Source organism: Molothrus ater, chromosome 38, assembly GCF_012460135.2.
Source record: "Molothrus ater isolate BHLD 08-10-18 breed brown headed cowbird chromosome 38, BPBGC_Mater_1.1, whole genome shotgun sequence".
NCBI lineage: Eukaryota > Metazoa > Chordata > Aves > Passeriformes > Icteridae > Molothrus > Molothrus ater.
Genome location: NC_071665.1, coordinates 486,044 through 506,058, shown reverse-complemented (window position 1 = coordinate 506,058; position 20,015 = coordinate 486,044). Strand labels below are relative to the sequence as shown.

At 47.6% G+C, this 20,015-nt stretch overlaps 1 protein-coding gene across 1 annotated transcript; it reads left to right on the top strand.

Moving 5' to 3' along the window:
- Positions 1–345: 345 nt before the first annotated feature.
- LOC118700840 (uncharacterized) lies at positions 346–18,525 on the top strand. The gene is made up of 4 exons (XM_036405413.1): positions 346–3,347; positions 12,115–12,263; positions 17,644–17,841; positions 18,330–18,525. Exons 1-4 carry the CDS (start codon positions 381–383, stop codon positions 18,523–18,525), a joined length of 3,510 nt encoding a protein of 1,169 aa, XP_036261306.1. The 5' UTR covers positions 346–380.
- The last annotated feature ends 1,490 nt before the right edge of the window (positions 18,526–20,015 follow it).

Here is a 20,015-nt window from a genome sequence, read left to right as displayed (position 1 = left end):
ATCCAGCAAATAAAAACCTGGAGACACTGCTAAATGAGGCATGGAAGGTGTATAATAATAGGGAAATTGAGGAGAAGAAAAAGGAGGACAGGAGGATAGCTCGAGTGGTGGCTGTAGCCGTGGCAGCTCAGAATACAGGTTACTCGGGACCTGGAACCAGGGGAAGGGGTAGAGGCAATCCGGCAAGAGGGGGGGGGAGACTCCAACCCCATCCAACTAGAGTGGGGCCAAACCAGTGTGCGTACTGCCTGAAAATGGGACACTGGAAGCAGGAATGCCCCCAGTTAAGGGAGAGACTATTGGGCACTACTATGGCCACACAACAGGATAACGACTGAGGGGGACCGGTGGGCCGTTCCCTAGCAGACCCACTGGTTAAAATGGAGCTAGGGGAAGGTGAAAAGGAATTGGACTTTTTGATTGATACGGGAGCAACCTTTTCGGTTCTAAATCAGGAATTGGTACCTAAAAGTGATGAATTTGTGCAAGTTGTGGGAGCAACAGGCCAACCAGAAAAAGCTTACTTTTTGAAACCCATCAAATACAAAATTGGGAAACAAATGGGAATTCATCAGTTCCTGTATTTACCAAATTCGCCAAAGCCCTTATTGGGGAGAGACCTATTGGAGAATTTGAGAGCCATAATAAAGTTCAACAAAGACAAATTGGAATTCCAAGTAAATGAGGAACAGCTGATCACAGCTCTAAGCCTGACAATCAGCTGTGTGGAACCCAAGCCTGAGAATCACAACATCAGGCGAATCCTAAGTGAAGTATACCCACTAGTATGGGCTACTGATACACCTGGGAAATCAAAACAAGCAACACCTATCATTATTGAACTTATACCTGGAGCAAGGCCGGTGGTTAGGAAACAATACCCACTGAGGTTAGAGGATAGAAAGAGAATCGAGCCCATAATTAAAAGGTTCTTAGAATTAGGATTATTGATAGAATGTGAATCAGATTTTAACACCCCAATTCTGCCAGTAAAGAAACCTAACGGAACTTATAGATTAGTCCAAGACTTGAGAGCAGTAAATGAGATAACCAAGACATTACATCCGGTAGTTGCTAACCCATACACGCTTTTAACTAAACTGAAAGATAGTTTGACATGGTTCACCGTATTGGATTTGAAAGACGCATTCTTCTGCCTTCCTTTAGCTCCTGAGAGTCAAAAGATTTTTGCCTTTGAGTGGGAATTTGTGGATAGAGGAAGAAAGACCCAACTTACGTGGACAGTATTACCCCAAGGATGGTGTAACTCCCCCACGATTTTCGGGAATCAGTTAGCCAAAGAGTTAGAACAGTGGGAAAGGCCGCTGGGAGATGGCACTCTCCTACAGTACGTAGACGACCTCCTAATAGCAACAGTGACAGAGGAAGAGTGCATTGCATGGACTATTTCCCTGTTAAACTTTCTGGGTTTAAGTGGATATCGAGTCTCCCAACAGAAAGCGCAGCTGGTGCAAAAAGAAGTGGTGTACCTGGGATACGAAGTCTCCAGAGGACAGCGATCCCTGGGAGCAGCCAGAAAAGAGGCCATCTGCCAGATGCCTAAACCAGAGACGGTGAGAGAACTGCGTGCCTTCCTGGGGATGACAGGTTGGTGTCGGCTATGGATCTACCAGTACGGGATGCTCGCTAAACCGCTGTATGATTTGTTGAAAGAGACCAAGAGTGTCCTAGTTTGGACTCCCGAAGCAGAGGGGGCCTTCAAAAAGCTGAAACAGGAGCTAATGAGAGCACCAGCTTTAGGTCTCCCAGATGTATCAAAACCATTCTGGCTGTTCTCCCACGAGCGACAGGGGATGGCCCTAGGAGTCCTGGCACAGCAGTTAGGACCACGTAAGAGAGCTGTGGCCTACTTCTCCAAACAGTTGGATGAAGTAAGCAAGGGATGGCCTGGCTGCCTGAGAGCGGTGGCCGCAGTAATCATTAATATCGAAGAGGCCAGGAAACTCACGCTCGGCCAAAAGGTAACGGTGCTGGTGTCTCACACCGTCTCAGCTGTGTTGGAGCAGAAAGGTAACCACTGGCTGTCACCTTCCAGATTTTTAAAATACCAGGCCATTTTGGCTGAGTCAGATGACGTGACTATTCAGGTCACTAACATTGTGAACCCAGCTTTATTCCTAGAAGGGAGAGCCCCAGCAGAGCCGATCGAGCACGACTGCCTGGAAACAATTGAGGCCGTCTACTCCAGCCGCCCGGACCTCAAAGAAGAACCATTCGAAGATGCGGACGACTGGTTCACGGATGGAAGCAGCTTCGTGAGGCAGGGAGTGAGAATGGCCGGCTATGCAATTACCACCGCAGAAGAGGTAATTGAGTCGAACCCTTTACCCGCAGGGACTTCAGCCCAGAAGGCAGAACTGATAGCTCTGATTCGAGCCCTGGAATTGGCGGAGAACATGCGGATCAACATATGGACAGACTCTAAGTATGCCTTTTCCGTCGTACATGCTCATGGGGCCATCTGGAAAGAAAGGGGACTGTTAACTGCTCAAGGAAAAACAGTCAAACACGCAAAAGAGGTCCTGCGACTGCTGGAAGCAGTCCAGCTCCCAGCACAGGTGGCCATAATGCATTGTAAGGGACATTTAAAGGGGGACACTATCCCGGAGATAGGGAATAGGAAAGCAGACGCAGAGGCTAAATTAGCTGCTGCAAGAACTGAAGAAATAAAAGTAGCAGCTCTAGTACCAGGTGAGTTAGACACAAATTTTCGGCCAGAATATCAGGAGTCAGATCACAGGTGGATTCAGAGAAATAAAGGTAAAATGTTAGAGAATGGTTGGGGTCAATTGGAAACGGGACAGTTAATAATACCAGGGAATACGATGTGGCAGTTTGTGAAAGCAGAACACGAGAAAGCCCATTGGAGTTTGGACCCGCTATACCAGTATTTGCAGGCTCGGATAGCAGGACCAAAATTGTTCACCACTGTAAAACATGTCACATCCCAGTGTGAGAGGTGCCTGAAGAACAACCCGAATACAGGAACTAAGATACATCCAGGGGCCATAAATCGAGGTAAATTCCCAGGTGAAGTGTGGCAAATTGATTTTTCTGAGCTCCCAAGAAAAGGAGGGTTTCGATATTTGCTGGTATTAACTGATACATTTTCTGGGTGGCCTGAAGCATTCCCTTGCAGAACAAATAAGGAAAGAGAAGTGACCAAAGTACTGTTGAATGAAATCATTCCACGGTTTGGGGTACCGAAGAGCATTTCTTCGGATAGGGGTACACATTTCTGTGCAAAAGTGGTAAGGGCAATAAGCAAAGCACTACAAATCAAATGGCAATTACACACGCCCTATCACCCACAGGCCAGCGGCCAGGTGGAAAAGATGAACCATCTTATTAAGCAGCAGATTGCCAAAATATGCCAGGAGACTAATTTGCATTGGTATCAAGCTTTGCCTATTGCTCTGCTTAGACTGAGAGTCAAGCCAAGATCGAAAGAAAGGCTAAGCCCATTTGAAATTCTGTACGGCAGACCTTATGCTATGCAAACTGTAAATGGGGATGCTGTAGATCAAATAGGTAATCAGTATATTTATGATTATGTGATTATGGTGGGGAAGCAATTTGACAAGAATGCTGCGGTGGTGATTGACCACCAACCTAAACAACCTAACTGTAAGTTGCATCCTTTTAATCCCGGTGATTGGGTGTATGTTAAGAATCTTTTAGGAAAACCCCTACAAGAAAAGTGGGAGGGACCTTTCCAAGTGCTGCTGACCACCTTCACCGCGGTTCGAATCAAGGAGCGACCTACGTGGATCCATTACTCACGGGTCAAGAAAGCACCGGGGAGTAAACAAGAGGAGTAGACACCGTGACCCGGATTCCACTCCAGACCCCTACTATCCTGATCATCAGACCCTCGGGGTTCCATATGAATGCCAGCCAAGTTCTCTTTAGATCCCAGCTAAATGGATAAGACCTGCCTTAGATGTAGAGCCTTCTGAATCAGCTGACCCCTCGGGATCACGAGAGAATCCAGCACCACCCACACTAAGGAAATACAAATGGTAGGAAGATCAATGGGGGAAACCATACTTATGATAGTTATTTTTCTAACATCCATACAATTCGGGCAGAATGTAGTTTTTCCTCGAAACTCTGCCCCAATAGACCCATGGTCCAATGCTCACCAGTGTATTTACCCGGAGTCAGGGATGAAGGGGCCCTATTTCGAGGTTTATGCCTTACGTAACAATCAGCCATACCCAAAAGAAGAATGGGATAAACAGACATACCTAGTGGCACAGAAGGGAGATCAAATCCAAATTGGGTGCCGGGAACTTGACCCAGTAGAAGGAAAAACAAGGCAGCTGGTATTAACAATCCAACCCTTGATGCCAACTTTTAAACATAATCTGATTACCTTTAGTCCAGTGAAAATGGGCAAGCCCACCGTTTGGATCCAGCAAAAGGGCCCAATTTCATGTCTGTGGAGTGACTTCAGGGAAGACCCACCTAGATCACAACCCCGAAACTCGGTAGTTTATAGAGAAGATTCACTTGGGGAACTACATCCTCAAAATATAACCTTAGACCCTCACCCTCTCCTCTTTCCTGTGGGAAAGATCGTAGCATCTAGCGGTCCCGAGGAAGGGAAAGCACAGTGTGAGATGGCATTTAGATTAGATCAGTCGATGACGTTCGCATGTGAAAGGGAGTCGAAAACGCTGGAACAGGGTACTAGTTTCCCCAGACGTGTTACCAAATACGAAGTGGCATCACCGGAAGACGTGATCTCCTTATATCCAAATTTAGACTTGCCCCAAGAAATTACTCCACCAACTGAATGTAGAAAAGTGCATAACTTAACCTTTATCGGGCCCCAGGTAGTAAGGAGGTCAAATGAACTGAAACTGCTGCTAGACCCCACGTACTCTCTGAAAAAGGTGCAGATGAATATTCAGACTAACATTACCCATCTGCAAAAGGACTGTCAACCGTTCATACAACAAAGCCTTAAAGGATGGGAGGCATGGCTAGCTACTAGGTCTTATCACAGGCGGGCGCAAAGGGATATAAGTGGATAGGTCGGCACTGGATTTGGAATACTGAATACCATAGATCAAGAGGTATTGGTTAACAAATTGAGTACTGTCACCACCAACTTAGGAAAACTTAAAGTGCCCCTGAGTTCATCCATGCTTACATTGGCAGAAACACAATCACTGGTAGTTAAGTTACTAACCCTGGTAGCAAATCACACTGCTGAAGATTTTGCTAGAATTGCCGGCTATACAAGAGACATTAGCAAGGAAATTGCGCTCACTATCCAATGCACACAAACACAACAGTAGGTACAGTCAGTGGCAGCAGGGATAATAAGAGAAGGAACGTCAGGAACGCTGTCCCAGGAAATAAGAGAAACGATACTGAGGGATAGTCATACTACACAATTTGAAAGGGACCATCAAGCCTGGTGGCAATTAGTAAACTTTACTTATGTACCACAGCATGAGCACATTGAAGCCTATGTTCTTACCATCAGTGCTGCAGAGGAAAGGGAAATTTTCCCTATCCTTACCTTAGGGACCGTACATCAGAATGTCCTTGTTAGGCCAGTAGATCATAATGTTTGGGCGAGTTATGATGACGCCAAAAATAAGTGGCAGTCTGTTAGTACAGAAGCATGTATTCCTAGGGGGCAACTAGGATACATATGTGAAAATGCTATAGTAGAAACAGAAGATTTATGCTTAGATGCTGAAAATAGTGTATGCACTTTTGAAATGCTTCCACACAATAGAGCACGGTCGCAGGTTTATTATGTAGGGAATGGATGCGCCTGCGTCAGAACAGCTTGCAGTAACGTAACTGTAGATAGTTGCCAAGAGGAAACTAACAATACTAACTTTTGTGTATGTAATTTTACCAAGATTATAGGTTGTGATTTTAACTATACCGCTCCTGTAACCACCCAGCAGCTAATTAATGCAGACTACGACCTGTATCATGAGTTGCCAAAATTACAGATAGGTATGGATGTTGAGGTTCTTAAGGCGATGCTCGTGCATCCAGAAGTAAGAAGACTGGTGCAAAAAGTGAACCAAACAGTTAAGCGCATGGTCCTACAAGTGGAGCACAACTCAGAAAGAATAAAAAACATCCTGACTGAAGTAGAACAAGTAGGCCAACATCACTGGTGGGACGTTTTCACAAGATTTTCCCCAACAGCAACACAGGTCTTTCATTACCTGGTACACCCGATACTAATTTTAACTATAGCAATGCTTATACTGACTTTTATGAACCTATGCTTGTGGTGGAGGCTGAAATCCTTGATGAGTAAGATCCAAATGATTTGGGCGATGGTGCGGGCGTATCAACGCCCCGAAGGATTAGAACTTGACGAAAGAATTCGTAAGTTATAAGAAAAGGAGGGAAATGAAGCCCCTAAAACAGTTACTTTCAAGAGATGATGGGTTAAAGCATAGAATATAAAGCAGTTATGGGAAATATTCAATGTTAGGAAATCACATAGAGCAATAAATTGGGTAAGGTGTGGAACACAATGACAGGGAAGAGATAAGGACAGACAGTGATAAGTTCAGTGCATTTCAGAGCCAAGAAGAACTGCTGGGTAAGGCACGTTTAGGGCCAACATGTCAAATTGACCCTGAGACCCCTGCCAAGGCCTGGAGGCTAAGCCAACTACACCGGGAATTGACCAAATTTGGGGAGAGGTTCAAAAGTTTAAAGAGGAAGACTCCTCGAAGCTGATGAAGGCCGACCGGAACGACCCCTGAGAAGATCCTCAAAAGAGAAGTCCCCGCCCACGCTCCGCCTACACCACTCCCCATATGTATATGCATGAATATGATGTAATCCCAAACCTAAAATTGTATAAAAAGGTACGCTTTTGCTGTAAAGATTCAGAAATCCCATTTTAGGATTTCTCCGACGTCGTAATAAAATACCTCCTGCTTATTTGACTGAGTCTCTTAAGCAGTAATTTCTCGCCTTTTGGGGCAAAATTCGGCATCAAAACAATACACACCTGAAGATTTCAGGCAACTTTGGAGGGCTGGCTTAGCAGAAGAGCAGCCTGAGTATGTGACATGGCCGCAAGCATCTGCTGTGGGCTATACCTTGCTGAGCCAGGCAGCAGGGGGCTTCAAGGGCTCATAGTCCAAGGTCTGTGAAGACCCAGAGGATAATGCTGGGATAGTATATGCAGCCACAGGTTCAGGATGGGCATAACCTGGAGGCTGGTGGACCCACCACCCAAAGCATGGCAGCGAAGGGGCAGGATCTTCCCCACAGCCTCGTGCCATGCAGGAGACGGCTGCTGAGCTTGCTGCCAACTGCAGTGCCAGCAACTGGGTTCCTTGCTTTCTGTCCTTCCATGGTGGATGGACAGTTGTCTTCCCTTTGAGCCTGAAGCAGATGCAACAGGCCCCATGTTGCTGGTGTTTCAGCTGGTGGCCTGCCTAGTGACTGGGTCATCGAGGTGCTGGCCTCATCCTCTTCCTGCAGTCCATCTGCAGCTCTTCCTTGATCAAAGGGCAGAGGGACTTTGAGAACAGAGCCTCTGAGAAGAGGCAGAAATCCTGAGGAGAGAAGGGCCAGACAACAGGAAGCCAACAGAGCAGGGAAGAAAGGTGGCATCTCCTTCCTTCCACCTGCTGACACTCCCTCTAACTTTTGGGTTAGAACAGCATTGCTGGAGGGCACAAAGTCACTTCTAATGTGCACTTTTCAAGTGGGGAGGGGGGGGGTTGTTGGAGGGTTGAAGCTTCCATTTTTTTCTTTGGAGATCATTGCAGGGACTTCATCTGGAACTGTCTCTCCCCCTCATCAGGAGAGACAACTGGAACAACAGCATTTGGAGGCACTGGAGCAGCTGAAGGAACGGGCAAACTTCCTGGCTGAGGTACAGAGAGAGCAGGAGAAATGACGCAGGAAATTGCCATCATGCAAGCTGAACAAGAAAAGATACCAAGCAGAGCCAGTCAAGAGGCACAGATTGTGGAAAGAGAGTTTGTGCGCTGTTTTGGACTCCTCTGCTCTCCCTATGGGCACTGCTTCTCTGGACACTGTCTGTCTGGATGGGATTGTCTCTTAGCTGACCCTTCATGAAAATGAGAATGAGAACAAAATGCTTTTGGAAAGCGTGAGCACATTAGTCTTGCTTGCCACACAAGCGGTGGGTGGGAAGTTTAAAGCTGTCTTCATTTGTGTGCAGGTCCTGCAGGAAGAGCAGCGTCAGAAGGCTGCTGTCCTAGACAGGGTGTACTGGCTGCAGAGAGAGCTAGACCAAAGGGAGCAGCTGAGGCAGGTGCTGAAGGAGGAGTGGGAGAATGGGCAGGTGAGCCTGACTAGCCAGCTAGCAGAGGGAAGGGCAGTGATGGGCCATGAACTGGACATCTCAGGCAAGGGGAGGCAAGGACTACTGCAGGCACTGGGAGCACAGAGCCTGGCAGGTTCCAGCACTGAGCACCAGGAAGAAGAGCTAGGATGGAAGGGTTAGAGCTGGGTAGAGAAGCAGAAGCAAGTGCCTGAATAGAAGTGCTTTTGAGACTGGAAAAGAGGAAACCTGAGCATGATGGCAGGTGCCAGTAAGATTTCTCCTGATGGAATATCAAGGACAAGCTGCAGGCAGAACTGCAGGAAGCTCAGAGGAAGATGAAGGCAATGGAGAAGAGGCACCAAGAAGAAATGCAAAGGATGCACAAGGTCCTGCTGCAGTACAGGCTGGCTGACTAAAAAGCAGGTGAGTGAAAGAGCAGGAGGCAGTGCACTCATGCAACAAGTGGTCTCTGCCCTTGTTGCCTTTCCCCTGCAGAGCAGCAGGTGGATGGGGAAATGTCTCTGAGCGCCATGCTCTGTGGTCTCCATGGCAGCTGGTCAGAAGGACACTTACTGGGCCACCGAATCTCAGTTGCTGCCCTGGGCAGCAGGGCTGGTGCCTTGGCCGGTGGGCCAGCAATCCTGTGCATGTATTTCTGCTGGTCTCTTAGAGCTTGCTTTGTTTTTTGAGGGGTTTGTTCAGGTGAGCATGGTGACCCACACAGATTCTGAACAAGTTGTCCCTGTCCATGGTGAATGCAGTCCGCAGAACGGGGTGAAATGTACAGTTGTTCTTTCCCTGTCACAGTCTCTCCTATGGCTGGCTGTGACAAGCTGTAGTCTCTGAATGCTCTTTGGGTTTGACTTGAGGAGGAAGAGTTGACAGCTCAGCTTGCAGCCTAACACCAGTGTTGTTCCTAAGGGCTTGCCTTTAAATGCTGTGTCTGGGCCATCGCTGCCAGGCGCCCTTCTGACACAAACAAATTTCTTGTCCCAGAGGGACGCAGGATCTGCCGTCAAAGCTGCCGCAGCAGCAGCATCCTCTGAAGAAGCCTCCTGTCCGCAGCCTGAAAACCAGAGCATGAGCAGTTCGCCCCGCTTGAGCCAGAAGAGAGAGAAGCACTTCCTGAAGCTGCTGAGTACGTCCTGGCGATTTCTTGTGCAATCCAGCAGTGTATTATAGTGTGTGTGCCTCAGCATGAGCTGTAGCACGTTCCTCCTCACTCTGGTGTCAGACAGACATTTGCACTCCCTACAGAAGCCAGTGTTGTGCTTGGGGGCAGCCAGGGAGCACTCGGGGCGTTCCTTTTGCCTTTGAGGCAAAAGGTGGGAGTGGGTGGGCTTTGCCTGAGCTTCCCTGTGCAGTAAAGACAAAAGCTGGGATTGTGTCCCAAGCAGCAGTAGGCTGCAGCCTAGCCAATGACTCAGTGAAGGTGTGTGTGCTAGTCCAGCCAAACTGATGAGAACACTTGGCTTCCTAGATTCCCTTTAGACTCCTGACTGGTAACCAGTCATTGGAGACAAAATACTTCAGAGAAATTGCTTGGCTGTGGGGCTGGTTTAATGCTGGTGTTGTCTCTATGACTGTTTGTACTTCTGTTATTCCCTCTGCAGGCTGCATGGGCCCCGCCATCTAAATCCCCACGTGTTGTGGTTTGTTTCTAGAATGTTCTGCTTCCCCCATGTTATGGTGTTAATGGTTCTGCCTTTGTTCCCCTCCCTTCCACAGTTACTTGTCAATCTCCCAACCCCTGGGAGATTGGGAATGGGATGGTGAAACGTGCAGGCTAGCTGGCCAGCCCGCCTTCAGCCAAAGGGATGTTGCCGTGCAGGACTTCCACTCCGCAGGAGGAAGAGGCAACTCTCTAGTTAGTGGCAAATTTGGGTTTTTTGAGCCCCCGGAGGGACCAAGTGCACCCAAGGGATCCAGGAATAAGAGAGCCTCGAGGGTGGGGAAACACTGGGTTTTAAAGGGAGTGGGAGGTAGGGGTGGTAACAACACATGAAGAAATCAGAGTCTGGGGAAGGGTGATACATAGGTGACAGACATAAAGGGACAAACTGAGGGAGGGGCCCTCAGTTTGTAACTGAGGGAGGGGCCCCGGCCCCTGAACCAATCACCTGACGCCCTGGCTAGAAGGTTCTAGAGATAGAGGCAGGAGTGCCAGGTGACTGGCAGGCAGCCGGGGGTGGGGAATTAAAATGATACATCGGTAACTGGGGCAACTGGGGAGGGCTTGGGAGATTGACAAGTAACTGTGGAAAAAGGCAGAACCATTAACACCATAACATGGGGGAGAGAGAACATTCTAGAAACAAACCACAACACCCACTCTAAGAGCTTTTCAAATGAAAACGAAGGAAACGTGCAGCAAAGCAATGGAGGAAGCAGAAGAGATGATCAGGACCACTTCAGGATTACTTTCTGCAATGGCAGCTTGGAGCTGGACTCACAATAATAGTCCTACACACCCTCAAGCCTGTTGGAAGATTCCCTTCCTTGTCAGCCAGGGAATAAGGCTCTACATTCACTTCTGAATTGGCCATTCTTTCTTAAAGATGGAAAGTCCTTCCTAAGGGCATTCTGGTGTGGTTTGGAATTGGGAACAGTCTCCGTTCCTTTATCAGCTCCAACCTACCCTGCCTTTGGAATGCTGCCCATTGGCCAGTTTTTGCCCAGCCGAGGACTTTGGGATGAGGAAGAATATGCAAATGCATTTCCAGCCAAAAGCCAGTGTGAGAGACAGTCTGAAGTTCCCCTCATTTGCCTCATGACTGTCTCAAGGACCGACTTTGGGACCCTGAGGAGCCTGATTGGAATCCTGGTCTGCGGTGCTGGATAAAGGCCAGAAATCCTGAGGCCCCTGAGCAGAGTTCTGGCCTGCCAAGCAATTGTTCACAGCTGTGTCTACAGTGACTGCTTCCAGCAGGGCCTGCCAGGGGGCGAGGCGCCCCATGTGCTTGCACCTGCTTGGCGACAATAGCCCAGGAATTTTCCCACCTCTTGGCCCGGTTGGACTTTTCTGGGGTAACCTTTGGTGGTCCAAAGAAGACCCCTCATCTGCTTTTCAACCACCGTGACAGACAGACTGAGATGGAAGAAGCCTCTCTCTCAAGGACTGAGACATGAGAAGCTCCCCCCTCCCAAGGACTGAGACTGAAAGCCCCAACACGGGGGAGCTGTGTGGGGGAGCCGACCTGACCACAGCAAGATATTTGCCTGCAAGTGTGGCCATTGGACCAAGAAGACATTGGTCCTCGCCTACTGCTGAGAACATGGACTACCTGTTACATCTATTCTTTATTGGATCTTTGTCCCCCTCAGCGGTTTCAATAGACTTTCTTCCAGATCTGTTTTCCCCCCCTCAGCAATGGACTATAACAGAATCTTGAGTTAACCAGAACCTTTGAGAGCTTCCCAACATGACTTGGTGAACTCCATCAGCTGGATTACAAGGACTTTGTCTTTCTACGTTTGCTAGCTATATCCTCTCACTCTCTCTCTCTCTCCTCTTTTGTCTTTTTCCTCTCCCTTAATCCCTCTATGGCATTTGCTGTGCTCATTCAATAAAGGTGCATTTGTTTGGATTAATACTGAAATCCCCACTGTGTTGTGTTTTGCACTCTGAGATCAGGAAAACGAACCATCACAGCTCCCTGCTCGCGTGAGCGGATCATGACACAGCCAGAACATCCTGTGCAGATCCAGGCTTTCAGCTGTGCCCATGGATGCTTTTGGTTCCTGCTCGGTGTAGCCGGCACGTCTCCCCTGTGACTGCTCCCGCCTCCCAGGTGGCCGTGGCTAATAGGTATGAGGCTCTGAGAGTGCACCGAAGAAGGCAGGCACGTCTGCTGGCAGTGCAGGAGAGCAGAGAGAAAGTGCCTGGCAGGACCCTGGCCAGCACCCGCTGTACCTGCTCTTTGTCAACAGTACAGGACTGGTGGGTGATGCCGCACTTGAGGTTGTCTGGGGCTCAGCAATGATGGAAAGTCTGTGTGCTTGAGTGGCTTTGTCCCTCTCACTGTGCTTTCTGTTGTCCCTGTGCTCCGCGATGTCTGCCCAGGGCTGTGTAGCTGCGTGGCACAGCTTAAGTGCAGGAGAGCCTCATTTGTTTGCCTTTTGAGATGGCTGCTTGTCATCGATGGAGAGAGACAGGAAGACTGACTCGGTGATCAGAATCCGATTTTCTTGTGGGATACAAGCATTTATATACTATTTTAGGGAGACTAGTACTGTGTACTACAATGATTAGGTTGAAGTCACACGAACTTATGCATATAACAGCATCTCTTGCTTGCATTATTTAATAGGATTTTCTTTTTCTGGTAAACCTGTCTAATTAAATCTTCTTGCTATCTAGATCGAATTTTCAAAGTTCCGTTTGCTTTTGCCAAGGCATTTTATCTATCAATTCTCTTATCCTAATAAGGTCCAAAGTACTCTCTGTCTTGTGCACCCCAATATCATATCTCCCCCTTCTGTGTCAACCAAAACCACTCCTTTAAAGGTCTTATTAATTAATCTCTGCACACATTGAAGCAAGCAAGGTATCATGATTAATATAATTATTATCAAAATTACCACATACATACCCATCCTAAAAAGAATCTTTTAGTTAAAAACTCCAGCCACTAAAATCTCAGGCTTGATCTTTATAAACTAAAAACATTCCTGCTGGCAGCTGCATTACTGGATTTAGAAAGTCTGCCAGAAGTGTAATTGTACTGAAAGTTTAATTCTTATAGATAGGGTGATAGGGAGAAGCATTTTTAGACTGATTCCTTCCCATGTATTTAAAATGAACACAAAAATCCAATTTCACAGAACCCAGGAATTCTAATCCTTGGGGTTCCACCAATGGTGGTTCATGAGGTTAAGGGATCCAATTTGATGTGATTTGATCTGCTTTCAAAAAAAAAAAAAATAGTGTAAAGTTCTGGAGGAGCTATATTCCCCCCTGGGTTTTTTTGCTTTTTAATAACATGTGTGTTTCTCATGATGAACATAAGAAGGTAACATCAAAGCCAAACAGTATGTAACATAACGATAAACTTTTACTAAGTAAAAATTAATCAGATAATAGATACAATTATAGCACATGAGAAATAGAATGGTGTTTTAAAACAATACATGATCAATTTCTTGAATATTGTACCATTACTTAGAGTCTGTAGTAATCGGCAAGCTTTATTTTTTTAAAGTGAGGGCTTGAAAAATCATTCTCGGGTAAGATTTCTAAGTTCATCTTAAACGGAGGTTTAGCTGTTCTAGGTCTAAATTTGGTAAGCCAAAATGACTTGAATATAATTTTCGTGCAGAAAATTTTCTCTACTAGTTAAAGCTAGGACTTGGCTAGGGTCACGGCTTTTAACCGGAAGAGTCTTTTTAATATATTTTAGAAACCTCTTAGTAGTTAGAAAAATAATAGATGTCTTATAAATAGTTCTAGAACAATAAGTGAAGGTTTGAAAAGTAGCTGGTTTTCTCATTTATCGTTAGTTAAATAGTTAGTTAATGGTACCATAGACAAATAGCAAATGAAAAAAGGGATGTTGGTTATAAAAAGACAGAAAATTCACATCACAAAATCAACACCATAATCAGGGTTACCTAATATATCAGTAAAAATGGTCTTAAGAAATTGAGGTTCTATTTCCCTAGACATATATGACATTAAAGCAAAAAAGTAAAAGAAGGCAATAAATAACTCATAACTAATTACAGTCCTAATATGGAATTATTTCTCATTCTTCAGTATTACTTATGAAAAATAAAATAGCAAAAACTGTTCTTATTTCTAGAGCAAAATATCTTATCTTGTAATTTAAAGGAGTAAATTTTGACAAAAATTCATTCAGACTTTATGTCCTTCACTTGTTATAGCAAAGGAATTATGTCTTATAACTCAAACAGGTGTACTTCAACAAAACTTAAAATCAACTTCACTAAAACTTAACCTTAATAAAGTATCTCTAAAAGAACTTAAAGTTAACATTGCTGAGACTAAACAAAACTCAATCTTAACAAGAATTAACTTATTTAAACTCTATTATTACAAAAATGTTACTGAAAATTTGTCATATAACGGTTAAACATCAAAGTAAACAACATGCAAGTAAACAACTGTACTGAAATCTTTACAATAAAATTACCTTGTTAGAACTATGGAGTAAAAAGCAAGCACCTAAAAAATCCGACAGTGGAATTAAATCTCAAAAAATTACTACAGATAAAGTTCAAGATTGGTCTTGAATGTGAGCTAAAGAATCTTGAATTTATGACTTATCTAATTACTCTCAGTGAACCATGCAGTTTTGCTATGTTATTAATAGGTAAAAAAAGACACCACCTCTATACCAACACTAGAATTGTTCTAGTAACAACCCTGTTAAAAATCACAGATCACAAGTTAGAAGGTAAATCTCAACACTGGCTGGTGCCAGGCAGGTGGGGCTGCACCCCCTGCAGCAGCTTTTAAAGACTGCTTGTAGGATTGATGTAAGTTTGGCACCAAGTGTTGGTTTTCCAGGCTTTCGCTCCTTCCATCCACGCCGGAGAGTCCCCGAGTCGTTAATCGCCGCTCATTGGGCTATTGGCTGCTTCAGATAACAGTCACACCGGCTCCTGTATCAATGAGTCCTGGTAGGAGTGTCTCTGCCTTTCAGAGTCCCATTGCATTGGCACGTTGGACGCTCAGAGGTAATATTTTGTGTCCATAAAATCTGTGGCACCCCTGTGGAACTGAACCCCCCCTCCCTTTATTCATCTATCAGGGGTGCAGGCAGGGGTGCTGCAGGAAAGGCTATAAGTTGAGCTATATTGCTCCCGGCCGGGACTACACAGGGCGGATGGGGGGTCCAAGCCATGATCTTTATTTCCCCAAGGGAATCAGAGTCTATAGCTCCAGGGAGAACAAACAACCCTGTTATCCAGGTGGAAGATCTGCCTATAATCAAAGCATGCATATTCTGTCCTGGCGGTCCGAAAACTCCTGTGGGAAGCAAATGGACAGATGAATCAAGCAATGTTACTGTGTCGGAGGTTGCCAGGTCCATTCCTGCGCTGCCTGGGGTGGCTGGTTGTAAGTCAGCGACAATTGCTCGGCGGGTGAGGGCAGGGCCGATTGGAAGTTCATAGTTGCTCCCAGCTGCTGCGTCGGCTGCGGAATTTGCATCCTCGTGCATCGCCGTCCCGTGCTGCGAGAGAAGTTTCCCTGCAAAGGCTGGCCATTGTGGTGGAACTTGGAGCGACATATATTAGCAAAGTGAGGGCCTTTCCAGCAGCAAGGGCATACACCCGGAGCTTTAGGTTTTTGCGTTTTTGGCAGTTTCTCCAGATTTGCCCATATCTCTCGCAGTCAAAACAAGCCACCTGTTTCCCAGGGGTTAGTTTCACGGTGGCAAAAGCGTTCGCTATGCCTTGCCCCACGGCTTGATATGTGACTGCTGTGGTGTGTTTTAATGTCCCCAAGCGGTGGCACGCTTGTATCATTTGGAGTAAAGTGGGTTCAGGTTCAGGGGGTAAAGATTTTAAAAGCTGCTTACAGTCCAGGTTGGTGTTCTCGACGGCCAGTTTGAGGAGTATAATCTCCCTGGCTTGCTCGCTATTGATTTGTCTCTCCAATGTTTGTGTCAATTTGTCCACAAACTGCAAGTAAGGCTCTTGCGGACCTTGTTTGATATTCATGAAGGACTGTTGCGTAGTTTTGGCATCAGGAACCTTTAGGAATGCCAGGTGAGCTGCCCTAATATCCTGTAGGGCTTCTCTCAGTAAGGTGCCTTGGCCATTAGGCTTGGTATGCGCCCCCTCCCCCACAAGGTGGTCAATAGTTAAGGCAGCCAGGGCTTGGTTTGCATGCCCTGCATACATTGCAATTAAATTTTCCAGCCCTTTTTTCCATTGTGGCATAAATATAGCATATTGTGTTGGTGTGAGCAACAGATTTGCCAAAAACTTACCATCGTGAGGAGTCATGAGGTGAGTAGTAAAGCTTGCTCTTAATAAATTACTAAAGTAGGGGGACCCCAGTCCATATTCCTGCGCAGCGGTACGTATGGCGCAGTTCCTTAACTTCCGAGTGATCTAGGGGCTCCCATTGTGGATTTTCCCCCTTCAGGCCGAATTGCACAAGGGCCACAAAGATTTCTGCAGTAGTGTCAAGGTCTCTGTCCTTAAGGGCTTTCCTTTTTATCTGTAACCAATTGTTACACGTATCCAAAGGGAGTAAGCTCGCATCTTTTTCAGGGCCAGGGTTGAAAGAGTCCAGCTCCCCTTCACTGCTAGAGTCAGTGTCTGCTGCATAAGCCATAAGTGTGCGGCAGCTCTGGGATGGCTGGCAGTGTGGCGGTGGGACTGGGGGTGGCGACCGGGCTCTATCCCTGGCACTCGCTGGGGAGGGCGTGCGGACGGGGGATGGAGAGTGGGACCTGGGCAGGTTTCAATCCGGCTGGGGCCGTCTCAGGGTAGCCTCACAGGCTGTAGCCTCACAGTCTTCCCCGCACCCTCCCACTTTTTTAATTGCGCCCATGACTGCCTTCCAAGCAGGAAGCATTCGGAGCTCTGGCTCGTGGCCAGGCAGTGTCGCGAGGTCATAGAGCTTTACTCCGACCTTGTCCCAGAAGCGGAGACTAAATACAGAAGAAGGGGTAGCGTCGGGGACCATGTGTGACACCCAACATAAAATGACTTAAGGTCGTGCTTTGGGATGGGGGAGCCACGCCTGTCCAGAAGGGCAAGCACGGTTTCATAGACATCTCTCTCTTTGAACATTTCCTTTCCCATTCCTTTAGTTCCCCTGGCTCACCTGTCAAAGCGCATCAGACAGGGATTGCAGGCCCAAACGCGGTTCTCTAACCGTCACCATCAGTTCCAGGGGCTCGCCGACTCCCCGCCTGTCAGGCAGATTCATTTCCTCACACAGGGCACCAATTGTCGGCAATGGAGATAGACAGGGAGACTGACTCGGTGATCAGAATCCGATTTTCTTGTGGGATACGAGCACTTATATACTATTTTAGGGAGACTAGTAATGTATACTACAATGATTAGGTTGAAATCACATACACAAACTTATTCATGTAACAACACCTCGTGCTTACGTTGTTTAATAGGATTTTCTTTTTCTGGTAAACCTGTCTAATTAAATCTTCTTGCTATCTAGATCTAATTTTCAAAGTTCCGTTTGCTTTTGCCAAGGCATTTTATCTATCAATTCTCCTATGCTAATAAGGTCCAAAGTACTCTCTGTCTCATGCACCCCAATATTCCACTGCAGCTTTGGACTGTTCCAAAGGGGTCTACTTGGCGTTTGTCATCTGCAGGCCATTGCAGAGCAGTGGGCCACAGGCTGCTGCCAGAGCTCCAACACAACACAAGTGTGGCAGCCCAAGAATCAGTGCACGGATCTTCCGGATGTTCGGAGACATTCAGTTGCCAGAGAAACAGCAAGCAGGACCAGAGGAGCTTTGCATCTCCCTGCCACAAAACGAGGTCAGCCTGCAAACGGAGTCAGAGCAAAGGTAAGCATGCACCCGCATTCTAAAGAAGGAACTGCAGCCTACAAGAGTCCTGGAAATTTATTCTCTTTGCTTCTTTTGCCCCCTAAATCTCATTGAAGAAGTTAGGCTTTTCAGAACCAGCTAGGATGCCACCTAGAAGAAGCAGACTTGCTTTCAGTCAAAGCTTTTGAGACCAAAAGTCTGGTTTGCTTGGGTTTTCCTTGGATGCCACTTGGGTTGGCGCATTTTCTGAGTTCCCCTGGGATGCCTTGAGCACTGCCTTATGGGCTGGGAGGACATTTTCTGCTGCTTTATGAATGAGGAGAACTTCCCAGGCTTTTCTTTCGCATTAGCTGTACAGAAGGTTGCCTTGCTGGGCACAAGAAAGCCACAGAGCAGCTGCTATTGTGAGGTCAAGGGAGCGGTGCAACAGTGCTGTCAGCCCAGCGTTGTCCCAGTGCGCGCAAGGCCTGGTCATCCAGAGCAGCTCTTCCGCTCGCTCCCTGCAGGAGGATCCTCGTGCGCAAGGAGCTCTCAGCGGATGGCCTGCACCCCGAGAGGAGTCTTGGCTTTCCCTTGGGTGGCATTCAGCGTGCAAACCCACGCAGCACTGCCAAAATGATCAGGCAAGTCTGTGTCATGGTTTGCACTGTCTTTTCTGTTGTCTATTCCGGCTACTACCTGACCCAGCTGACTCGTAAGTAAAGGTTTCTCCTGGGGCTGGCATCGCCCAGCTTTTGCTTCACTCTGCTCTTGATGCCGCACTAGTGACCCAGTTTATTTGGGAACAAAATGGCCATGAAGATGCCACCGCTTTGGTCAATGTCCTGCCAGCAGCATCAGCTAAAAAGGGGGCATCTGTACTGGGTGGCAGGTGCAGAGTATTTGCAGTGCAACCTGCAGCGGTTGCCTTCCCTCCCCGGGAGAGTGCGTGGCAGCGGAGTCCGTCATTTCCTCAGCTTGCTGCTTCAAGCAAGACGAACTGCAAATTGCAGACTCTGAGGAGAGATTTGTAGAAGTACTTCTACCAACTCAGTGGTTCTCTCCCTAAAGGCTCCCTAAAGGCTGTCATAGAGAGGGGAAATCCGTGAAACAGATCAGAGAAGGGACACGCTGCGGGCTTCTGAGTGGACCGTTGCATGCAAGCTGCAGGGTGATTTCATTGCCCAGGAAAAGACAGGAGGAGGAAAGCAACAAGGCTCTGGGGCCATGCTCTGATCTCTTTCTGGATCTTGGCAGCCTCAGTGATACCTTGTTGCCAGTGTCTAGCAGAAAAGCTGCAATCGTGGAGCATGGAAGTGTCCCTGAGGGGCTGGATCCAAGTAGCCTTTGGGCTTTTCCCAAAGTTGCCTTTGAGAAGGGGACATGGGAAACGCCCTAGCTGGAGAGGCCCGGCGGTGGCTGACAGCACCTTCCCAAGGCCTTGCTTTTGCCGTGCGTTCCGCAGCGCATCTGTGCCAGCCACCCTTCTGACGGGCAATCCTTTCTTGTCCCAGCTCAAGACGGGCTCTGCAATTCAACCTGGTGCTGCTGGACCAGCATGGCCTGCAGCAGCCAGCTCGCCCCCCGCTGCTGGCACTTCCTGCAGCAGCACAGCCCAGCAGCTCGAGATGAGGGAGGAGCAGGGCCTGAAGACACTGAGTACGTCCCGTGCATTTCTTGTCTGCCAGAGCAGTGTGTTGTGTGCGTGTCTGGGTGTAGGCTGCGCCAGAAGTTGCCCCTCGGTCTCAAAGGCACTTAGGCCCCTCTGCAGAAGCTGTTGTTGTGCTTTGAGGCAGTGCGGCAGCGCTCAGGGAGTTCCTGCTGCCTATGAGAGTGGCTGGGCCTGGCTTGGCTCTGCCTAGGCTGCCTACTGTGCCAAAGACAAAAGCTGAGCATTTTCTGCTTCAGCAGAAGGCTGGCACCAAGCAAGTGACTAGGCCCCAGGGAGCTTTTCTGACCCCAGCCATTTTCTGGCTATCCTTCTTACTCCTATTCTGGATCAAAAACTTTGTGCCCCTGGCAGTGGACCTGCCAGTGATTCTGGACACTTGGATCCCAAGTGCTGTGGGGATGCCTGGAGGCAGACGAGGAGACCAGGACGTCGGTGCAGAGGCCGGGTCTGGCGCTGAGTGCAGAAGGCGGCTGGTCAGGGACAGCCCAGGAGCTGATCCTGCAGCTGCTGCTGCAGCGCTGCTCCACCAGCGTTCCAGCAA

What these genes read in the sequence shown, in the direction of transcription:
- LOC118700840 (XM_036405413.1), top strand. Translation starts at nt 381, where the DNA reads ATGGAGCTAGGGGAAGGTGAAAAGGAATTGGACTTTTTGATTGATACG. An exon ending in TTGTCAACAGTACAGGACTG is followed by an intron (nt 12,264 to 17,643) that starts GTGGGTGATGCC and finishes TGTCATCTGCAG; the next exon opens with GCCATTGCAGAGCAGTGGGC. An exon ending in CAAACGGAGTCAGAGCAAAG is followed by an intron (nt 17,842 to 18,329) that starts GTAAGCATGCAC and finishes CGCTCCCTGCAG; the next exon opens with GAGGATCCTCGTGCGCAAGG.